This window comes from Periplaneta americana, chromosome 15 (genome assembly GCF_040183065.1).
Source record: "Periplaneta americana isolate PAMFEO1 chromosome 15, P.americana_PAMFEO1_priV1, whole genome shotgun sequence".
Lineage (NCBI taxonomy): Eukaryota > Metazoa > Arthropoda > Insecta > Blattodea > Blattidae > Periplaneta > Periplaneta americana.
Genome location: NC_091131.1, coordinates 116,860,308 through 116,880,716, shown reverse-complemented (window position 1 = coordinate 116,880,716; position 20,409 = coordinate 116,860,308). Strand labels below are relative to the sequence as shown.

The window sequence follows — 20,409 nt, the reverse complement described above, 5'->3', positions numbered from 1 at the left end:
ATTTGTGGAGAGGGACTGAAGAGGAATTTTTCTTCTAATGTTTATACAGTACGTACAGCAATAATATGCTAGAAAAATATAAAAACCTATAATAAGTGACACAGGGCTAACGGCTTCGAAGCTGGGTACCTGGTTCTAATGAAGTGCACTGGTAGCAATCTAAAACATGGGGGCATGAGATAGTTACTCTGCCTGCCATTAAAAATTCACTTCACTAAATCCCCAAGGTAAAAAAAAAAAAAAAAAAAAAAAAAAAAAAAAAAAAAAAAAAAAAAGAAGTAGCAACAATGTAAATTGTTCAATAATGTAGTCCATACACGGTCTTGACTAATGAATGAGATAAAATGTTGAGCATGTTTTAAACTCACTGTAAGTGCTATCACAGTCTAACATATACAGTCACGAAGCTTGGGATAATTTTTTGCATTTCTCGTGATAGTTGCTAGCCGCTTGGAGCGCTGTAAGTACTAGGACCAATAGATTGTGCCACTGCCATCGTGATCTAATACAGGCTGTAAGGAAGACCATGTGACTTGTTTAACCCGGTCATGAAGAGCAGCGTTTCAACCATATAAATTAGTTGGAATGCATATAGAGTAACATATATTTCTCTAAAATGTAGTGTAGTTGCATTAATGAAATTTTAAAAAACAATTGAGACACTTCAGACATAATTCACTTGTGAGTTTAGGTGTAATATTATTTTTGGTGTGAAAATTACGTTGTTCGTATGTGTAATAGGCCTACCTACCTTTATTTCGATTAAATATTGTGAAATTCTTGTACATTCATTTATGTACGATTCAATAATTTTCAGTTCCACCGCACGGATATTTAGATATGTTGAAATTATAGGTAATGTTTACTGTACCAGTACTTCAATATTCGCATTTATACATAATAATTAAGCATAATGTCATGTATGATACCCCGCACATTCAATTTGTTTGTATTTGAATACTACAATTGAGCTCCATACACTGCAATAGAAAACCCGAACATAGGTCTACATTATGGCCTGGTTTAGATCGAAAAGGCAATGACTGTGTCGTATTTCGCATTGTTATGAAAAGTTGTGTAAACTTTGAAATGTTCGTTATCGGTTGTAATAACTGTAAATGGCTAAAATACAATAATTTGAATAATAATATGGGACAAGGAGACATTTGTATTCTATAAATTGTAAGGAAAAGAGGTCAGAGTTATCCTTCTTCCGAAAGATCCAGGAAGGTGAGTTTATAAAATATAATATATACTTTATGAAAATAATATATAAACCTTATGTATTTCATATTTCAATAGTGGAAGGAAGGTGTTAATTTTTTCAAAAGAACACGATATAAAAGTATACATTTTATCGTCTGCTAGAAAAAGGTTCTGTGCTGAAGCAATAGTAGCGATTCTGGTGGTTAGCAACTATCTATGGATGCATATTTATTAAGTATTGAGCTTCGTGACTGTATATACTAGACTGTGGTGCTATATAGTATAATAGTCATGAATGACACATCCTCATTCCAGTTTACTGTATTACAATAATTACGTAATTGACAGTACAAAAATGAAAATACAGTACTCTATAGATAAATTACACAAAGGCCTACACTGTCGCCGGTTTTCCTTTTTAAAATATACAAATGTGACATCCTGTATCGTATATATTAGAAAAATCCAACACATATAACCACAGAATATGAATAATGAATACACTATTATTCACTTCCGTCCTTTAGAAAAAAATAACACATTATTGGAATTTAATTTTCTGGTTTTCTACAATCACAGCAAAGACAGTCTACAATCTAATTGAAAACAAGAGTTTGAAAATAAGCATTACATTGTTGTTAGTAATAATCAAATACATAACAAACAAATTAACAATGGGCATTATACCCGATAAATTTCTCCCAAAATATGATAAAAATACGCAGTTTTATACATAAGTCACAATAAGCGATGTCGTACTAAGTGATTTTGAATAAATACAGTGTTTATATAGGATTTAGACAGGACTGTTAAATTTCACCATTATAGCCAATACATCATTAAAAGCAATGTCGCTACAAACGGTTTGGACCGTATTTGCATCTGGTCAAATGAAATTTCACTTTAAAAAATATAGATCTTGCAGAAACATGGACATTACGACGAAATGAAGAGAAACGAATTAAAGCATTTGATATGTGGATTTTTTTTAAATTTTAGTTGGTTGTTTAACGACGCTGTATCAACTACTAGGTTATTTAGCGTCGATGAGATTGGTGATAGTGAGATGATATTTGGCGAGATGAGACCGAGGATTCGCCATAGATTACCTTGCATTCACATTACGGTTGGAGAAAACCTCGGAAAAAACCCAACCAGGTAATCAGCCCAAGCGGGGATTGAACCTGCGCCCGAACGCAACTTCAGACCGGCAGGCAAGCGCCTTAACCGACTGAGCCACGCCAGTGGCTGATATGTGGATATGGAGAAGAATGGAGTATGTGAAGTGGACAAATAGAATAAAAAATGAAGCTGTGTTGGAAGGAGTGGATGAAGAAAGATTAATGCCGAAAATGATCAGGAAGAGAAAAAGGAATTGGTTGGGTCACTGGCTGAGAAGAAAGTGCCTACTAAAAGATGTGCTGGAAGGAGTGGTGAACGGGAGAAGAGTTCGGAGCAGAAGAAATCAGATGATAGACAACATTAAGATATATGAATTGTATGCAGAGACAAAGAGGAAGGCAGAAAATAGGAAAAATTGGAGAATGCTGGGTTTGCAGTGAAAAACCTGCCCATGGGCAGAACACTTCTGTAGCCTATGTATGTAGGCTATGCTGATTGTTTTCCTTATTTCCTTCACCATTTGAAAACAAAACGACTACATAATATATGATAATACTAACAAAATAAGCCCTTAACTAGATAAGATTATAAATTATTTACATAATTATTGTGATATCAAACTGAATGAACTTACACGTGGGATATATCTGAGATAATTATTATTTGTCTAATATCAATTTTAAATTACAAAGGATATTCAGAGATAAAAACGTTCTCATGAAATTTCGGTCAGTGTATGGGACTAGTGCCATCCCAGAATCGTGATGAATTTCGAAAAGTTACAGTAGGCAGCGAAATCTAGTTCTGCAGGCTAGCTATAATAGCTGGGAGACCATCGTGCAAACCACAAGTTATCCCCATACTGGTTGGATGATCGTTCACTTCTGCTGAGGCATGTGGATGTGAGACCAGCAGTTGGCATCTAGCTTTGGCCCTCCAATGCACTGTCGCATAATCAGAAGTTAAGGCAATATGATATGACAGCAGTAGGGTTAGGTCATTTGGCAAGGGAAAATCTGACACATATTTCTAGCCTACATCAACTATTTTACAGAAGTTTCTTACTGAGTGTCGAACTGCATTATTTTTATAAATGCTAAATAATAACTCTTGACGGTCACATTGATTGGACTGTTGTGTGGTTTCTGAAAGTTTCGAATATACCAAGTGAACCAGTGTGTAGTTTCAGAATGTTGGACACTTCAAGGATTCTCAAGGGTCGAGTGGTTACAACTCAGTCCGTAAGAGGAAAATATATATCCTTCTGAAGAACAGCAATGAACATGTTGTATTATTTATGTCATGTGAAAGAGACATGTTGCTGAGTGAGAAGGCTACAAATAAAATTACTAGTAACTTGTCATGTTAAAGTTACACTCTGCCAGCCATTATTCCCACTTATCATTCTGTCATCAACAACAAGGTGGAAGTTTTCATACTTCAATTCATGTCTGAAACACTCCTTCACTCACGTTCAGATACTACAGGCAATAGAATGACTTTCATATAGCTGTTAAAATATTTAACTGCTAGTATAACGAATAACGTAACACTCACATCCACCAGGCCACCACTTATAAGATGTCAAAGTAGGGCTATTAAGAATGAACTCCTTTCTTTTTGGATCATAATGAGCTGTTGTTTCCAACCCTCTGATGAATGTCCCGTGGCCCAGCTCCGTCTGAAACCAGAAAGATGAAATAAAATATATTCAATACATATCCCATGTGTTGTTACTACAGTATCGTTTTCAAAGGATTTCAGGTTACTTACTTATGGCTTTTAAGGAACCCAGAGGTTCATTGTCACCCTCACATAAGCCTGCCATCGGTCCCTATACTGAGCAAGATTAATTCAACCTCTACAATCATATCCCACCTCCCTCAAACCCATTTTAATATTATCCTCCCATCTACGTTTCAGCCTCCCCAAAGGTCTTTTTCTCTCTGGCCTCCCAACTAACACTCTAATCATCTCAAACGTCAGGATTTAATGTTCCTAATTATGTCAGGTGAAAAAAAAAATGCGTACAGTTCTGCATTGTGTAACTTTCTCCATTCTCCTGTAACTTCATCCCTCTTAGCCCCAAATATTTTCCTAAGCACCTTATTCTCAAACACCCTCAGCCTCTGTTCCTCTCTCAAAGTGACAGTCCAAGTTTCACAACCAAACAGAGCAACTGTAAATGTAACTGTTTTACAATTCTACCTTTCAGCTTTTCTGAGAGCAGACTGGATGACAAAAGCTTCTCAACTGAATAATAACAGGTACAGTATTTCCCATATTTATTCTGCGTTTAATTTCCTTCCAAGTGTCATTTATATTTGTTACTGTTGTTCCGAAATATTTGAATTTTTCGACCTTTTCAAATGATAAATGTCCAATTTTTATATTTCCATTTCGTACAATATTCTGGTCACGAAACATAATCATATACTTTGTCTTTTCGGGATTTGCTTTCAAACCTATCTGTTTACTTGTTTTAAATAAAATTCCCGCGTTTTCCCTAATAGTTTGTAGATATTCAGGTCATCCCCATAGACAAGCAGCTGATGTAACCTGTTCAATTTCAAACCCTCTCTGTTATCATGGACTTTCCTAATGGAATATTCTAGAGTAATGATCGTCAGCATTGGCTGAAATGGGTAATGGGTAAGCAGTGCGCCATAATATGCCCCATCATGCAGAAGGAAGAGGGAGAGAGCATACCCACCAGCAGCCACGGATGCACCATAGTGCAGTCTCTTATCCACAGGTAAGAGACACTAGCCCAAGGGTGCACTGTGCTGATGACCGCTGTTCTAGAGCAAAGTTAAAAAGTAAAGGTGATAGTGCATCTCCTTGCTTTAGCCTGCAGTGAACTGGAAAAGCATCAGAGAGAAACTGGCCTATACGGACTCTGCTGTAAGTTTCACTGAGACACATTTTAATTAATTGAACTAGTTTCTTGAGAATACCAAATTCATTAAGAATATTATATAAAACTTCCCTCTTAACCGAGTCATATGCCTTTTGAAATCTATAAATAACTGATGTACTGTACCCTTATACTCCCATTTTTTCTCCAATATTTGTTGAATACAAAAAATCTGATCAATAGTCAATCCTATTATGCCTAAAAAAACCGCACTGATGATCCCCAATAATTTCATACACATACGGACTTAATCTTCTCAAAAGAATATTAGACAAAATTTTGTACGACGTCAACAAAAGTGATATTCCTCGAAAGTTACTACAGTTAGTCTTTTCCCCTTTCTTAAAGGTAAGTACAATTATGGACTCCATTGTTCTGGTACAATTTCCTTTTCTCAAATAACAAGTGCAAGCTTATAAATTTCACTATATAATGCGCTTCCACCCTCTTGCACTAATTCTGCTGGAATTTGATCAATACCTGGAGATTTATACTTTTTCAGATTTTCTATTGCAATTTCGACTTCAGAAAGTGTGGGCTCAGGTATAAATGGCTCAGCAGTTTGTATTTGAATTTCGTCCCGATCATTTCTATTTGACCTATTTACATTTAGTAGTTGCCCAAAATAGTTTTTCCATCTATTCAGCTGCAAGCAATTCTCCATTCTCATCGTTGATCACGTTTAACCTTGCCTGATATCCATTCTTAAATTCCTTTATGCCCTTATATAAATCTCTAATGTTTTTATTCTTACTATTACTACCTCATTCAGTTTTTCCTTCAAATAATCTCTCTTTTTATTCCTAAATGTACGACTTGCTTCCCATCTTTCATTGAAATAAGTATCTCTATTCGCCTCAACTGGATCCAGAATTTCAATTTTGCCTATTTCCTTCTTCCCATCTTCAGTGTTCAAAAATAATTTGATATTATGATAAACTCGTTAAAATATTGCACCATTCATAGCTACTGGCATTTTGAAGTCCCTCCCCCCCAAAAAATACGATATCTGAAAGGAACGTTACAGTACCTGGCCCATTAACCAGGTCTGGAATCAAAGAATTCCTGGATTTTGTTTTTCAATCAAATAAATAAGTAACTAATTAAAATATCGATTTGTAAGAATGCATTAAAGACTGCCCAAACATACGAAGTATATTTTTAGGTACTTTCTACAAATTATTATACGTTTGTATTATGACAGAAAGATGCTAAGTCATCATGCCTTGGACTTGCGTACAGAATGAGCATTGGGTTAAGTCTTCATCGGGGGAAATGAAACCCAGGGCACTCGACCTACAGAAAATTCATCTTCCACTCTTTACATTAAACTTGGTTTAATGGAGAACTTTGTAGTTGCTATGAATCTTGATTGTGATGATTTTCTAAGTATCTGCAGGAGAAGTTTGGTGATACAGAAATGAAAGTAGGAATTTTTATTGAACCAGAGATACAACAATTAATGTGTGACAATATATTTAGATCAAAACGCAGTGCTCTTGAGGTGGAAGGTTGGGACACTTTACTTCTTGTGGCAACAGAGTTTCTAGGGAATTATCGACCTGATGGCTAAGTTGACATTCAAAGCAAATGACAGAACTATAACAATCAAAGATTCCGGTATTTGAACATCATATTATTCCATTAGTTGTTTCTTACTTGAGCATATGTTCCAATGATGTCACAGTTCCACGCTCTTCCCATCCATTCAGCTTGTTGTTCCACTGTACCTTGCCCAACAAGTGTTGGAAGGAACATAACATAATGAAGGGTGATTGGATTACCATCTTTAAGAATGGCACTACCCAGCATACCACTCAAAGTTTGCCTGAAACAAAACATACCAATATTTATTATTACTAATTCCAATATTTCATACTTTCTAAATTAAATGTAATCGTAATAGCCTATAGTGCATATGGTTTTACATAAAGCAATGAAAATGTGATACCGTACTGTCGACAATTGTGTAACAGTCAAATTACAAAAGTATAAAAAAAATTCTAAACAGTTGTATTTTCTGTGCTTACATTTCAAAATGCGAACGTGAATATGAATAAATGTTAAAGTTTAAGGAAGGAGAAGCAACAATTACAAAGTGAACTCCACAACAATAGTGGAGCGTGAACAAGGAGGGTAGACATCATCATCATCATCATCATCATCGTTGTTAAAATGCAGTTTTCAACACGTCCAAATCTTTGTATCAATAGGTCATTGTCATTGCTAGGCAATAGGAAGAATTTCAAACCAGACATGACTAATTCACGTGAAATAATTTCGGAGATATTCAAGGCTTAAGTTCAGCTGATATGGTGACAAACTTAGGGCCGAATTCATAGTCAACACTTATCGTAAGGAAACACTTAAGCAGTTGCTTATAATAATTTCCAATTCATAAATCCCACTGAAGTGAACACTTATTCAAATAAGGTAGCTTGTCAGTTTACTCAAGTGTTTCCTCATATGCATTGTAATCAGCTGATTCGGTATACAATGGATGATGATTATGATTTAATTTCATTTATTGAGTTCTGTAATTAAAATGAAAATGAGTTTCGGCAAGCAAAAGATATATCAGAGATATGGAAAACTCTTTAGAGATGTATAATGATCAACAATTTAAGAGGAGATACCGTTTCGACAAGAACACTGTTGTGAATATTCTGGTGTCTCTCATTTAAATTCACAATACAACCATGAGGCTTACTGATTTCGCCACTGCTGAAAGTACTGGTTGCTTTGAGATTTTATGATACAGCAGCATTTCAGGTAGATTTAAGTGGCATTTTCTTTTCGAAAAGTATTCACGTCCCAAAAAGTGTTATTTGGATTTTTGTTTGTATTCTACCCAAGAAATAAGCTGTTAAAATTTGCGTAATTATATCATTTCCACTTTGTTTAGCATAAAAATAACTGAAAAATAAATGAAAATGATTTACTTACAGGAATACAGGAATATTTCCGGAGTTTGCATTAAAATCAACTGCAATTTTGTTCCATATCAATTTCTTCTTTTGGAGAGAACTTTTTTTTTTTTTTACTTTCGACGATATCTCCATATTTCATAACTAGTTATCTTAGCTCACTTCTTTCTTTTCTGTAAAATGCTTTCTGGACATCTTGTATAATTTTTAGCTCTATAATATTTACTTCTGTATTTGCGTATAACAATAATGCCGATTTAACAATTTGAAGGCGCTAGAAAACAATTGAATGTAGGAAAGCGCTCACATCTAGCCATGTTGCCATATTTCTTTCGATGTCAAGGGAATGCTCAGGGCATATGAATGAGTAGCGTCTCTGCAAAACGATCTGAAATAAGTGCTAAGGAAATCCACATTACTTAAGTGTTTCCTCATTTTATAAGTGACGACTATGAATTCGATCCTTAATCTTACAATTGCAGCCTTCAGCAGTTGAGTAAACAATAATTTATGTTGACCACAAGGTAGATTAAGATAAGGTGTGATTAAGATAAGAAACTTGATTATTTTAATATTCTTAGATGGTCACGTCTGGCTTGAAACCCCTCAATTATATAAGCTATTAAATAATTTGCATGATTGCAGTTTAAAAAAATTTAACATTGCCACATTAGAGCATAAGAGATGATAAATTTTAAAATACCGGTACACAGAGACACCACTGGCTGGTCAGCAAAATCACAATATACGGTACTTTTAATACTCAATTATGTACTACTGTTAACTGTTATGTCAACAGTTTATAAGATAAACATGTATAAATAAATTTTTCTTGTAAATAAGCTCAATCAGTCTATCCTTAATTTCTGGGAAGTTGTCTATCACTCTCTTCTTGAAGTCAGGTATCTTGCTAAAATGCCATAGTAGTTCCTTTTACATATGGATAGTATTTCAAATTTAGGCAGTCTTTGGTTGGTCATCCACTTCCTCAAATATTGTAGAATTCAATACACTGAACATTCAAAAGACACAAAGGATAAAGGAACAGGCAACACCAACTTCAGTAATTTTGTTGTTCCTGTATACACACACCGAAGTTCATTATTCAGAAATGTAAGCCAGTAATAATTGTTAAGAGTCAAATATGTGAATGTATCAGGCTCTGAGTAAATGTTTACCAGTTCGTTTTTAAATTAATCCACATAAAAATCCTTAGGGTATACACCAACAAGTTCGTTTAAATTTTGGAATCTGAGAATGGTAAATATTGCATTTTGTTTCATCGGGAAGTTACACGAAACCAAGTTCTTCATTGTTATTTATACGTTTCTCTCACCGAACCCAACACAGAATCAAGAATTTCTTAGGCAACCCTTCTCCGAGTCTGGTCAACACTCAATCTGAGGATAAAATAGCACCAATTTCTTAGTAATTTCCTAAGAGATCTAAAATATTGGCACCTGTAACCTTTACCTCTTTCATGCACAACTTTACATGAGATGACGTTTCCCACTTAGAACATTTAACAACCAGTGTAAACGAAAATCCTGGAAAAGAGAGAAAAAAAAAAAGAGTGAAAACTTGCGATTCTGCAATATATTATATAGATGCCTGGACTGATTCTGTATCTCAACTGTCGGAATTTGAATGTTGGACTGCAGTTTTCAATTCAGAAAAATATTCTTTCACAGTCACAACAATCTGAGAATGGTAGTTCCATCAACTATGAGAGAGGTGAGGTAGCTGAAAACCTTACTCTCTTAGCAACCCTACACAGCTTGAAGAACAATAGAAGAATGCATGAAAGACAGTTAAATTGTAGATGACTTATTTAAGTTCTTTCATAGTTTTAGCAGCATGAAAGGGAACCAAATGGAGTTCATAACGTAATAGTGTACAAAGATGGCAGGAGGCTAAAACTGTCTGACAATTATGTATTATTTTAATGTGCCGAAGTACATATGAAGTTTCCATGCAGATATTCTGCGTCATTGTATGATGAAAGAGTAGTGGAACGGAGAAAAATTCTCTTCGGCACCAGGATTTGAACCCGGGTTTTCAGCTCTACGTGCTGATGCTTTATCCACTAAGCCACACCATTCCACTACTCTTTCATCGTACGATGACGCAGAATATCTGCATGGAACTTCATATGTACTTCGGTACATTAAAATAATATATATGACATGCATAAATCGCTTTGTGATTTAAGACGGCACTTATTCCGTCGGATCCCAGCCAATCAATCACTCATACGAGTGCACCTCCGCACATATGTGGACATTGTCCTATGTTCATAGACATCTATGGTGTAGTGCAGAGGACAGGCCACTAGAGGGAACCCAAGAGGTGGAACTTAAACTGAGACGATTCGATCCGACACTGGGATGGGAATCTGGTGTGGCTTAGTGGATAAAGGATCAGCACGTAGAGCTGAAAACCCAGGTTCAAATCCCGGTGCCGAAGAGAATTTTTCTCCGTTCCACTACTCTTTCATTGTCTGACAATTGCTTGGACACTCTGTTTATGACCTGTCATAACAGTGGTCCCACTGTAATAGTGTCATCAAGTTCAATTCTTTCAGGGTTGCGATTATAACCCATCAGCTAAACACATAGCAGTCTTATCAGAAGACATAATCATAAAAGCTCAAAAACTGCTCTTCGATTTTTCCATTAATACAATACTTCTATAACATCACGTTAAAACCAACTTTATTATATATGGCAGTGATACTTGGGTGCTAAATAAAAGTGATACAGAGAAATTTGAAGCAGCACAAATGAGATTTTTAAGACTATTATTAGGCCTCACGAGATTGGATCACAAAAAAAAAATAGATATCCTCAAACAATTAAAAGTAGACAGTATAACGGATGTTAAATGTTATCAGAAAAATGGTTTCAACACACATTGGACCCACACCGCATCCTAAAATTAGCTCTACAATATAAACCTATGGGCATAACTACGATGGAAAGACCAGGAACATTTTCAAGAGTTTTTAAGGAACAGGTCTTGGAGAACCTAAGCCGGATTAGTTCATGATGATGATAATGATGACAGTACTTCACAGCTATACCCTATTAAGGTTCAACGAAATGTGTGTAGTTTTGTCAGGTTGGATAGAAATGAATTCAGCTTACTCTATTTCCCTTTGAATACGTTCATGAACAGTAAGCATTACAATCTAAATTAAATCATTTTGTATGTCACTAAAGCCCCTTTGAAAACTTTTTCTGATTCTAGGTGATCTTTAACACAAAACTCCTCCAAAGCCAATACATGAAGATAACCAAATAATTCTCTTTGTTAATGGAATGTTTCTCAATATGTTTGATGGCTTGGACTCTGGACCTCTCTGAAAGATTGTGGTCAATACAGCATCACTCTAAGGGTAATTTCATACACATCAGTTCCAATAAGGTATGAACTGGCTGGTACTGATGCGCTAAAACTTCTGACAATCCAGAAAACATATGAACCACTACTGCAGATCGACTGTCATCATTTAGGCGACCTTTCACCAAGCCTATAAGTCCCAACTCATCATTATCAGCTTGTTGAATTTCTCTCCTGTATCACTTACTCTCGATTAGTGATCGACATAACACAGTTCTACCATCCTTAATGATGACGTCATCAGACGTGGCAACACAGTAACTGACGAAATCATAAGAATCGTACTCCAGTTCCAAGTAGCCTGGCATTCCCACATCCCAGTTGGTAGGTGATAAGTACTGCACTAAAGCTCGATTTTCTATGTCAAAGTCACAGAAGTTTTGGTAGTACAGTAGTAGTAATAATTGTAAAAGCATTCTGTAACAATGAGTGAATATCAAATTAATATAGAGCTATTCATAACGTTGGTTGAGGCTAGACCAGTTTTGTGGGATAAATCAAGTGACATCTACAAAGACTGGGATGGCACATGGAAGGCTGGAAAGAAGTGTGTGAAGGATTGAAGTAGGACTCCTCATCTTAGTCTTCTGACAATGAAGATCATACTTGAATCAATTATATATCTTATTAAAAGTAGTAATGGACATGCGGAAATAGTTAAAAAAACTTTTTCTAATCTTTCCTCAGATATTCAAATAATGTGTCTATACAAAACCACACGACAATAATGTGCCTACCATCCATAACAATGACAGACGAGGACTAATTGCTTGCTGTCCAGCTCTTGCTGGCAAGTGTGAAAGGAAAAACAAACCAGCAGTATTTACTAGCATGATTCCCAGATTCCCAAATGCCACCACATGTTTTTGGCCATTTTATGTCAAGGTTCTTCGCCATCATTGCCAGACTTGTTCTTCACCGTTCCACACGGTCATTCATTTATCATACCAGCACTTACCAGAATTTTTCCAACAAATTTCTCGTCCTGTTGTGATAAAGTCAGTTCAGGCTGTTTCTGTAACATCTTTAATATTACTGTTTGTTCTACAGAGTGTTCAAAAACGTCACGCAACCTTATTGGGAAAATACATGCAATCATCCTCCCCCCCCCCCCACATGGTGTGTAGCTGTAGGGTACATTTTACAGAGAATATATTATATACATTGTCACGCAGTATATTTGCTTTGGCAGTTATTTCAGGACTCAGAAGGCCTTCTCAGAAAGGCACGAAACAGTTGCTCCAAACAAATCTTCCATCATACATCTATAAAACAAGTTTCAGGAGGCAGGGAATGTCGCAGCTGCATTGAGAAGAGGTCAATGAAAGGTGATAATAGAGAAGAAGTTGAGCGACGTGCGAGCTGCATATGCTATGAGTGTCTGGAAATCTGTTTGACATCTTTCAAGACAGTCTGAGCTCTCCATTGGCAGTGTCCACACGGTCTTGCATAGGTCCTTGATAATGTACTCCTACATAATCCATGCTGACCAGCAACTGCTGCCTGAAGACCTGCAACTCCGTCAAACTTATTGTCAGTCAATGGTTCTTGGAATCTGTAATGCTGGATGGTGGGGAAATGGCATGATTACTACTGGTCTGACAAGGCATGGTTCCATATCGACGGATACATCAGTGCCCAAAATTCTCGAGCATGGGCCACAGAAAACCCACATGAGCTGCATGACAGAAAGTTGGTGTCTAATGTGCCATGTCACGTAGTCACATCTTCATTACATTCTTCCAACACACAGTGAACAGTGACCAGTATATTATGATACTGTAAGCATTTGTCAACATGTTACTGGCAGAGAAGAAGCAAATCACGTTGCTTCAACAGGACAATGCCACAGACCACACAACCAGAAACACTATAGCTTACTTGAAAGAATGTTTTAAAGGCTAACTGATCTCAAAGTGGTTGTGGCTAGCACAATCTCCAGATTTAACACCTCCTGACACTTTGTCAGGATACTTGAATGATGTTGCCATTGATGTAACTCAGTCGTGCAATATTCAGGAATTGCAAGTGAACATTCAAAATTGTTTTGGTGCAATGCCGTGGCAAACATTGCAAAGAGTGTTCAAGAACATGATTAGGCAAGTACACTTGTGTGAAACACAGACTGGTGGCCAATTTCAGCATTTTCCAATTATCAAGTTGTCTAGATATAATTATAATAAGCTAAACTATGTCAAAAGAAACACGTAAAAAATATTCAGATTCACACGTACACATGCTGTATATCTCTAATACAATAGCCATAATATAGCGGTAACACAAAATACACTTTTTATTTCATTATTATTATTATTATTATCATCATCATCATCATCATCATCATCATATAAAAACATTTGACAAGGCTCAACATAATAAGTTATGGAAAATAATGTATAGTAAAGAATACCCCATTATTTACTTAAAATAATAAAAAAATGTATACAGAAATATTAATAGATATTACGAATGCAACCATTAAAAATGCTAAAATTAATCAAGGTATGAAACAAGGCTGCCCATTATCGCCAGCACTTTTTAACATATATTGACTCAGCTGTTGAAGAATGGCAACGAGATTTTACACATGGACTTAACATACATAATACTGATATGGTTTTAAATACTTTATTATTTGCGGATGATCAGCTGCTCATATCCGAAGACGGAAGATGAATTACAAATTGCAGCATATCATCTTCAAAAATGCATGATGACATATAATCTTAAAATTTCCAATGTTAAATCTGAAACAATGGCATTTTTAGGAGTAGATTATTTAATAAAGATGTAAAATTATAATAAATGATGAAGCAATAGAACAAATATCATCCTTTACTTATTTAGGCTGCAATACCTCATACACAAAGGAAGACGATACAGACCACAAACGGAACAAATTTCAGAGAATGTGTGGAACAATTTGTCACTCACTCAAAAATAAAACTTTAAAAGAAACACAGATGAAATTTTACAAAACTTTAATCGTTCATTTTTAACTTATGGCTGCAAGTACTGGTCTTTAAACAGAAATGCCAAAAGAAAACTGGAAAGCAGTGAAATGAGATTCCTCAGAAGTGTGGCAGATTATTCATTTTTAGACCTTTAGAGAAACGAAGACATAAGATACCAATTAAATACTTATAATCTAGTCCATCAAATAGAAGAATAAAAACAAAACTGGTACGAACATATTCAAAGAATGGAAGAATATAGACTACCAAAAATACTCCTTTTAACTATCACCCGAAAGGACGAAGAAGAAGTGTTGTAAGATCTAAAACACAATGGATAAACGACATGACCCTCTATAAAGTCGGAACAGGTCTTGTGGCCTAAACCCTGATACTGAAGAAAAAGATTGATTATCATTATTATTATTATTATTATTATTATTATTATTATTATTATTATTAAGAAAACACTGAACAATACATACCTAAATATTTCTAAATCACCTCCCTTGTCTCGCAGTTGTGTGACTTTCTGAAATAGCAAACATGCTTTTCTCACAGCCTGTTCATATTTCTCCTTGTGACTCAAGTAATCTTGAGGCACTGAATCCTTAAGTTCAGGATCAGATAAAAAGTAATGTTCTGAAAGGAAATACATAGACAAATATAAGTTATATCAATATAGGGCCTAATTTGCTTAATAGTTCAAATAAAAAATTCCAATTAGCAAGACATTGCATGCAACTCGTCTTTACATCATAAACTTGCATGTAAATATCACTAGATAATGTTGATATAATTTATGAAATACGAGAGAGCAAAACCTGATTCGTTGTTAAAATGTAAAGAACTAGGAACATGTTTCTCCAACTTGCTAACAAACTTCTACAAAGAGGATGATAGCTGTTAGTCAATTATGCCTTTTTCTGTCTGACAGGTGCAAGTGAATTTTATTCTTGCAAACAGTTCTCCAACAATTTCGGTGTGCAGTCCATTCAGTGAGAACTAATTATTATCTGTGTAAAAAACAATGATCCTTCACATGCAGCCAATCTTGTAAAGGGAGGGGGCTGATCTAGGGACGAGTGGGACTGCCTGCTCGAAACTAGTAAACTCTGTGAACCTTGGCTGGTGTATGTTGAGAATGCGCCTAGTTTGAGAGTAAGCGTAACAAATCTTCTAGATTACAGCACTGGGTTATAGTGATCCCCGATATGCAAACTGTATGTACAGCTGTCAAAAAAAAAAAAGTGGCCGCACTCGTGAACAGCGAATATTTTCAAAGTTCACTTCGGGTCACGGCGATGTTACACGATGCATGTGCTTGTACAAGCAGTTCCGGAACTATGAAAGTGTTCCATATCTGCGCCTCGTAGACCAGCGGTAGAGTGCTTGTTTAATGATTCAAAGATCGTGGGTTCAGGCCTTCTTCAAGTTTTCATTTTATTTTTTAATCGTTCTTTAGCGATGCAAATGATATTCAAATTATCATTTATATCCAGTTACCATTCTTTATGGATATCACGTTATTTATATTTTGTTATCGTTCTTTAGAGATATGAATAAAATTCAGGTCATCATTTGTATTCTGTTATCGTATTATAACGATATGAATAATAATTATTATTGTATCTCCAATGGGGGTTAGCCCTATTTTACATATGTATGTTAGGGCTATAGTTTTATACACAAAAGATAAGCATAAAGAGAAATGGAAAATAAAATTAAATTAGCTTACGCGATGTAAACAAAACATAAACAATCCGTAAGTTAGGCATTGCAATTGCAAAACAAATATCAGGTATCAATTTGAAACATACAAAAACATTAACAACACACATACGTAACACTTCTATAACACAAATATGCAGCTTTCCGTACTATACATCACAAATTAATACACAATAGTCACACAAACATAATCAAACTATAATTACGACATTGCGACGACATCAAGCATCCCATAACTGACTCACATACATAACAAATCAAGCATCCGTTACAACACATACACTTCAACATAGTAACCACACTTTTAAAAGTTACAAATTTGGCTCCAAGAAGAATAAATAGGACACTGTTACTAATTATATTCTTCCACAATTTCTTAAATACATCTGTAATAAATCTGTGAAATTCCGATATGAATATTGTTATCGTTCTTTAGCAATTTAAATAATATTCAAGTTATCATTTATATTCTGTTTTCCTTCATTAGCATTATAAAAGAATATTCAAGTTATTTATATTGTTATTGTTCTTTCGCAATATTTTAATTAAACAAACCGATATTTATCATTTATATTCTGTTATCGTTCTTTAGTGATACTGTATAAATAATATTCAAGTTATTTATATTGTAATCATTCTTTAGCGATATAAATAATATTCAAGTTATTTATATTGTAATCATTCTTTAGCGATATAAATAACATAAATTTAATATTAGGTTTGTAAAAATCCAGTTGCATAATACTGGTATTAGTTTTTCTTTTTGTATTGTTACATTATACTATCTTGAACCAAAATAAAATGAAAAGGAGTAACGAGGAATTGAACCTGAAACGTTGACATCTAAATTCCGACGTTAGTCCGCTGAGCTACGAGAGCAAAAGTGTGGAAACATTTTCGGAAAAATTGGCCCAATCACACTCTAAGATGTTCTGATGATTCGTAGAAGCTAGTCCAGGATGCAGGGGGCAAAGGCTAATTGAGATTTCCAGGTCTCTGACCGGGTCAAACATCCTGATAGAATTAATATTTAACCCTTGCCGTGACTTTCGGTGAAGTCCGGAGGGCCCAATTAGTCAAATCCACTCTCTTCATCTCCACGCTTGGGCCCCCTGGAATTTAATAAGATGCGAAAGAGATAGTGGTGTGCGGAAAGCAACGGGATGTTACCGCATTTAGACCTATCCTTTCCAAGAAAACTGCAAACATGAACAAAGGAAGCTTTTAATAGAAGAAGAAGGATCTTCTGCGGACCTCTGGAAAAAGAACTAAGGAAGAGACTAGTGAAGTGCTTTGTGTGGAGTGTGGCATTGTATGGGGAAAGAACATGGACATTACGACGAAATGAAGAGAAACGAATTGAAGCATTTGAAATGTGGATGTGGAGAAGAACGGTGCGTGTAAAGTGGACAGACAGAATAAGAAATAAAATTGTGTTTGAAAAAGTGAGTGAAGAAAGAATGATGCTGAAACTGATTAGAAAGAGAAAAAGGAATTGGTTGGGTCTCTGGTTGAAAAGAATAATAGACGACATTAGGATATGTGGATCATATGCGGAGACTAAGAGGAAGGCAGAAAATAGGAAAGATTGGAGATTGCTGGGTTTGCAATGAAAGACCTGCCCATGGACAGAACATTCATGTGTGTATGTTCAGAATGCCTGGAATATCGTGCCTAAGAACAGTCACTATTTGCAAAGACTAGTCAATTCCATGCCTACTCGACTGCAAGATGATCGAGATAAGAGGAAGATAGACTAAATATTGAATTGTGGCTTTTTGTTTTGTTTTTTGAACGCTTAATTGTTTGAATGTTTTAAGGCCGACGCCAGTAAATTTGTTATGTTTATGCCACGAAAGATATTTTATTGAGAATAAAATCTTTTTTCTTTCCATTTGCAGCCACAATATCATAATGATAATGATAAAGTCATGGCATAATATATTAATGAACTTGATGTTAATTACTAAAATAATCATAAAAGAGAAAGGAGCCATTATGTCTAGTTTGTCTCTCTCAAAAACAGAACAAAAAAGGACATAAAAAGCACGAGGTTGTAGTCGAACGCAGGACCTCATGAATAAGAGGCCTGAACACTACCATTATGCTATCGAATAACACACAGTATACTTCAATTATAACTGTAGATATCAGGCAACGTGGTCCAACAACATGTAACATCGCCTGTCTCCGAATTGTAGCGAAGATACCCGAAGGGAACTTTGTTTCAGGAGAGCGGCCACTTTTTCTTTTGACAGCTGTACATACATAAATTTTCCTGGCCATTTGGTACCCAGGTGGCACAAAGTGATTGAAAAGTGTTTGAAGTGTGCTACTGCAACAATAAATTAATTACACAAATCTAGCTTTCAGGCAAAGCTCCCTGTGAAGCAGACTTGAATAATTTCAAGGGAAAAATTGTTCTGGGGGCGGGTATCGAACCCAGGACCTTTGGCTGAAAACACCAATGCTCTTACCAACTGAGCTACCAGGAACTTCACCCAACACTGTCTTAACTTTTCTCTTTATGTCCTCGTAACTCGAGTAGGCTGACAAGATGCCAGAAACCTACATCAAGCGCACACACAAACACTGTGTGACTTGAAATTGTGGTTTTCTGTTAACATACCTATAGTAGCCTAAATCCAAACATACCTGGTTCTGGAACAATTTTTTCCTTGAAATTATTCAAGTCTGCTTCAAAGGGAGCTTTACCTGAAAGCTAGATTTGTATAATATATACTTTACTATAGGCATGTTAACAGAAAACCACTATTTCAAGTCACACAGAGTTTGTGTGCACTCAATGTGGGTTTCTGGCGTCTTGTCAGCCCACTCGAATTAAGTGGACATAAAGGGAAAAGTTGAGATGGTGTCGGGTGAAGTTCCTGGGTAGTTCAGTTGGTAAGAGCATTGGTACATTCAGCCAAAGGTCCCAGGATCGATACCCAGCCCCAGAACAAGTTTGCCCTTGAAATTATTCAACTAATTAATTCTCTAAGCTTTAACATCCAGCATGCCTTTCATTATTTTCATTATTGATTTGATTTTTTAAAATACTGCCAAGCATTCCTTCATCATGCCGCAGCAATCAGCATGCCCTTGTCACCAATCAGATTCTGTTATTCTTCAGTGGCAGCTGTTAAGTCCACATAGAGTCATTTCCATGTTGTCAGATTGTGTCTTAGCTATTATTGACCTCTGTTTTATATTAGGCACATACGATTCTATTGTTTAACAGTGAAGGAAAAGGAAGTGGCAAAATAATGCGTAACTAGAAACTCTCATCCTTGAGGCTGGTGTTAATTACTGAAACAAAACCAGCTTCCATTTTATCCGCCAGTGTTAACCTTTAGAAAACTTCAACAATAGAATAAAGGAAGCCACCTGGATATCAAATGAGTAAGCGGACTTTACATACTGTCAGTGACACAGTTCATCTGCCTTGGAAGGAATGCGGAGTTGGGGTAGTAGTTTCGAACAAGTAGTGGATGAAGTGGATGTAGAGAAAGTTAGAAATACAATGCAGCATTCATTGTAAAAACATTGATTTACCAATTCCGCACCACATTACTATGGAGTACACTACACATGAAAGTTATATTGCTACGTCTTAACTTTGAATATATATTTACACCAGCAATTCTATTAAAAAGCAAACGTTCACCTTCGTCTTGCAAGTACAAATGAAGAGAGAGAAATGTTTTTTTTTTTGGAGAAAATAGAAAGGGGATTAAGCAGAAGGTATTCACACCAAAAGTACCGTTAGCCAGCCGCTTGCTCCAAAGTTAGCCTCATACCCCTCTAAACAACACCCCTAACTTCCCCATGGTTCAGGGCAGATGAACTGTGTCATTGACAGTACATAATATAACATTACACAGCAACTACTTCCCAGGGCGACAAAATTTCAGTGGCAGCAAATTAAAAAAGAAAGAGAGAGAGAAATTCGTGAAACTACAATGGAAACAATATACAGTACTTTCATTGTTAAAGACCAAGAAAATTATATACAATATAAGACACAGTTTGTGATAAGAGTGTATAATATTATACGAGTTGTTGTTGTCTTAATAGCACTTGCATGAAGCTCCAAAGTTGTGTGCAACTTTAAAATGGATCACATTCCTGCCATCTATCCGCAATATGC

At 35.7% G+C, this 20,409-nt stretch overlaps 1 protein-coding gene across 1 annotated transcript in view; it reads right to left on the bottom strand.

The window, feature by feature from the left end:
• ACOX1 (acyl-CoA oxidase 1) overlaps positions 1 to 20,409 on the bottom strand; it is a 50,890-nt gene that overhangs the window by 20,083 nt on the left and 10,398 nt on the right. The window contains exons 2-4 of the mRNA XM_069848035.1: positions 15,014 to 15,170; positions 6,905 to 7,073; positions 3,886 to 4,009 (exon numbers count right to left, since the gene is read on the bottom strand). Coding sequence (XP_069704136.1) covers positions 3,886 to 4,009; positions 6,905 to 7,073; positions 15,014 to 15,170 — 450 coding nt within the window. The remainder of the gene's footprint in view (positions 1 to 3,885; positions 4,010 to 6,904; positions 7,074 to 15,013; positions 15,171 to 20,409) is intronic.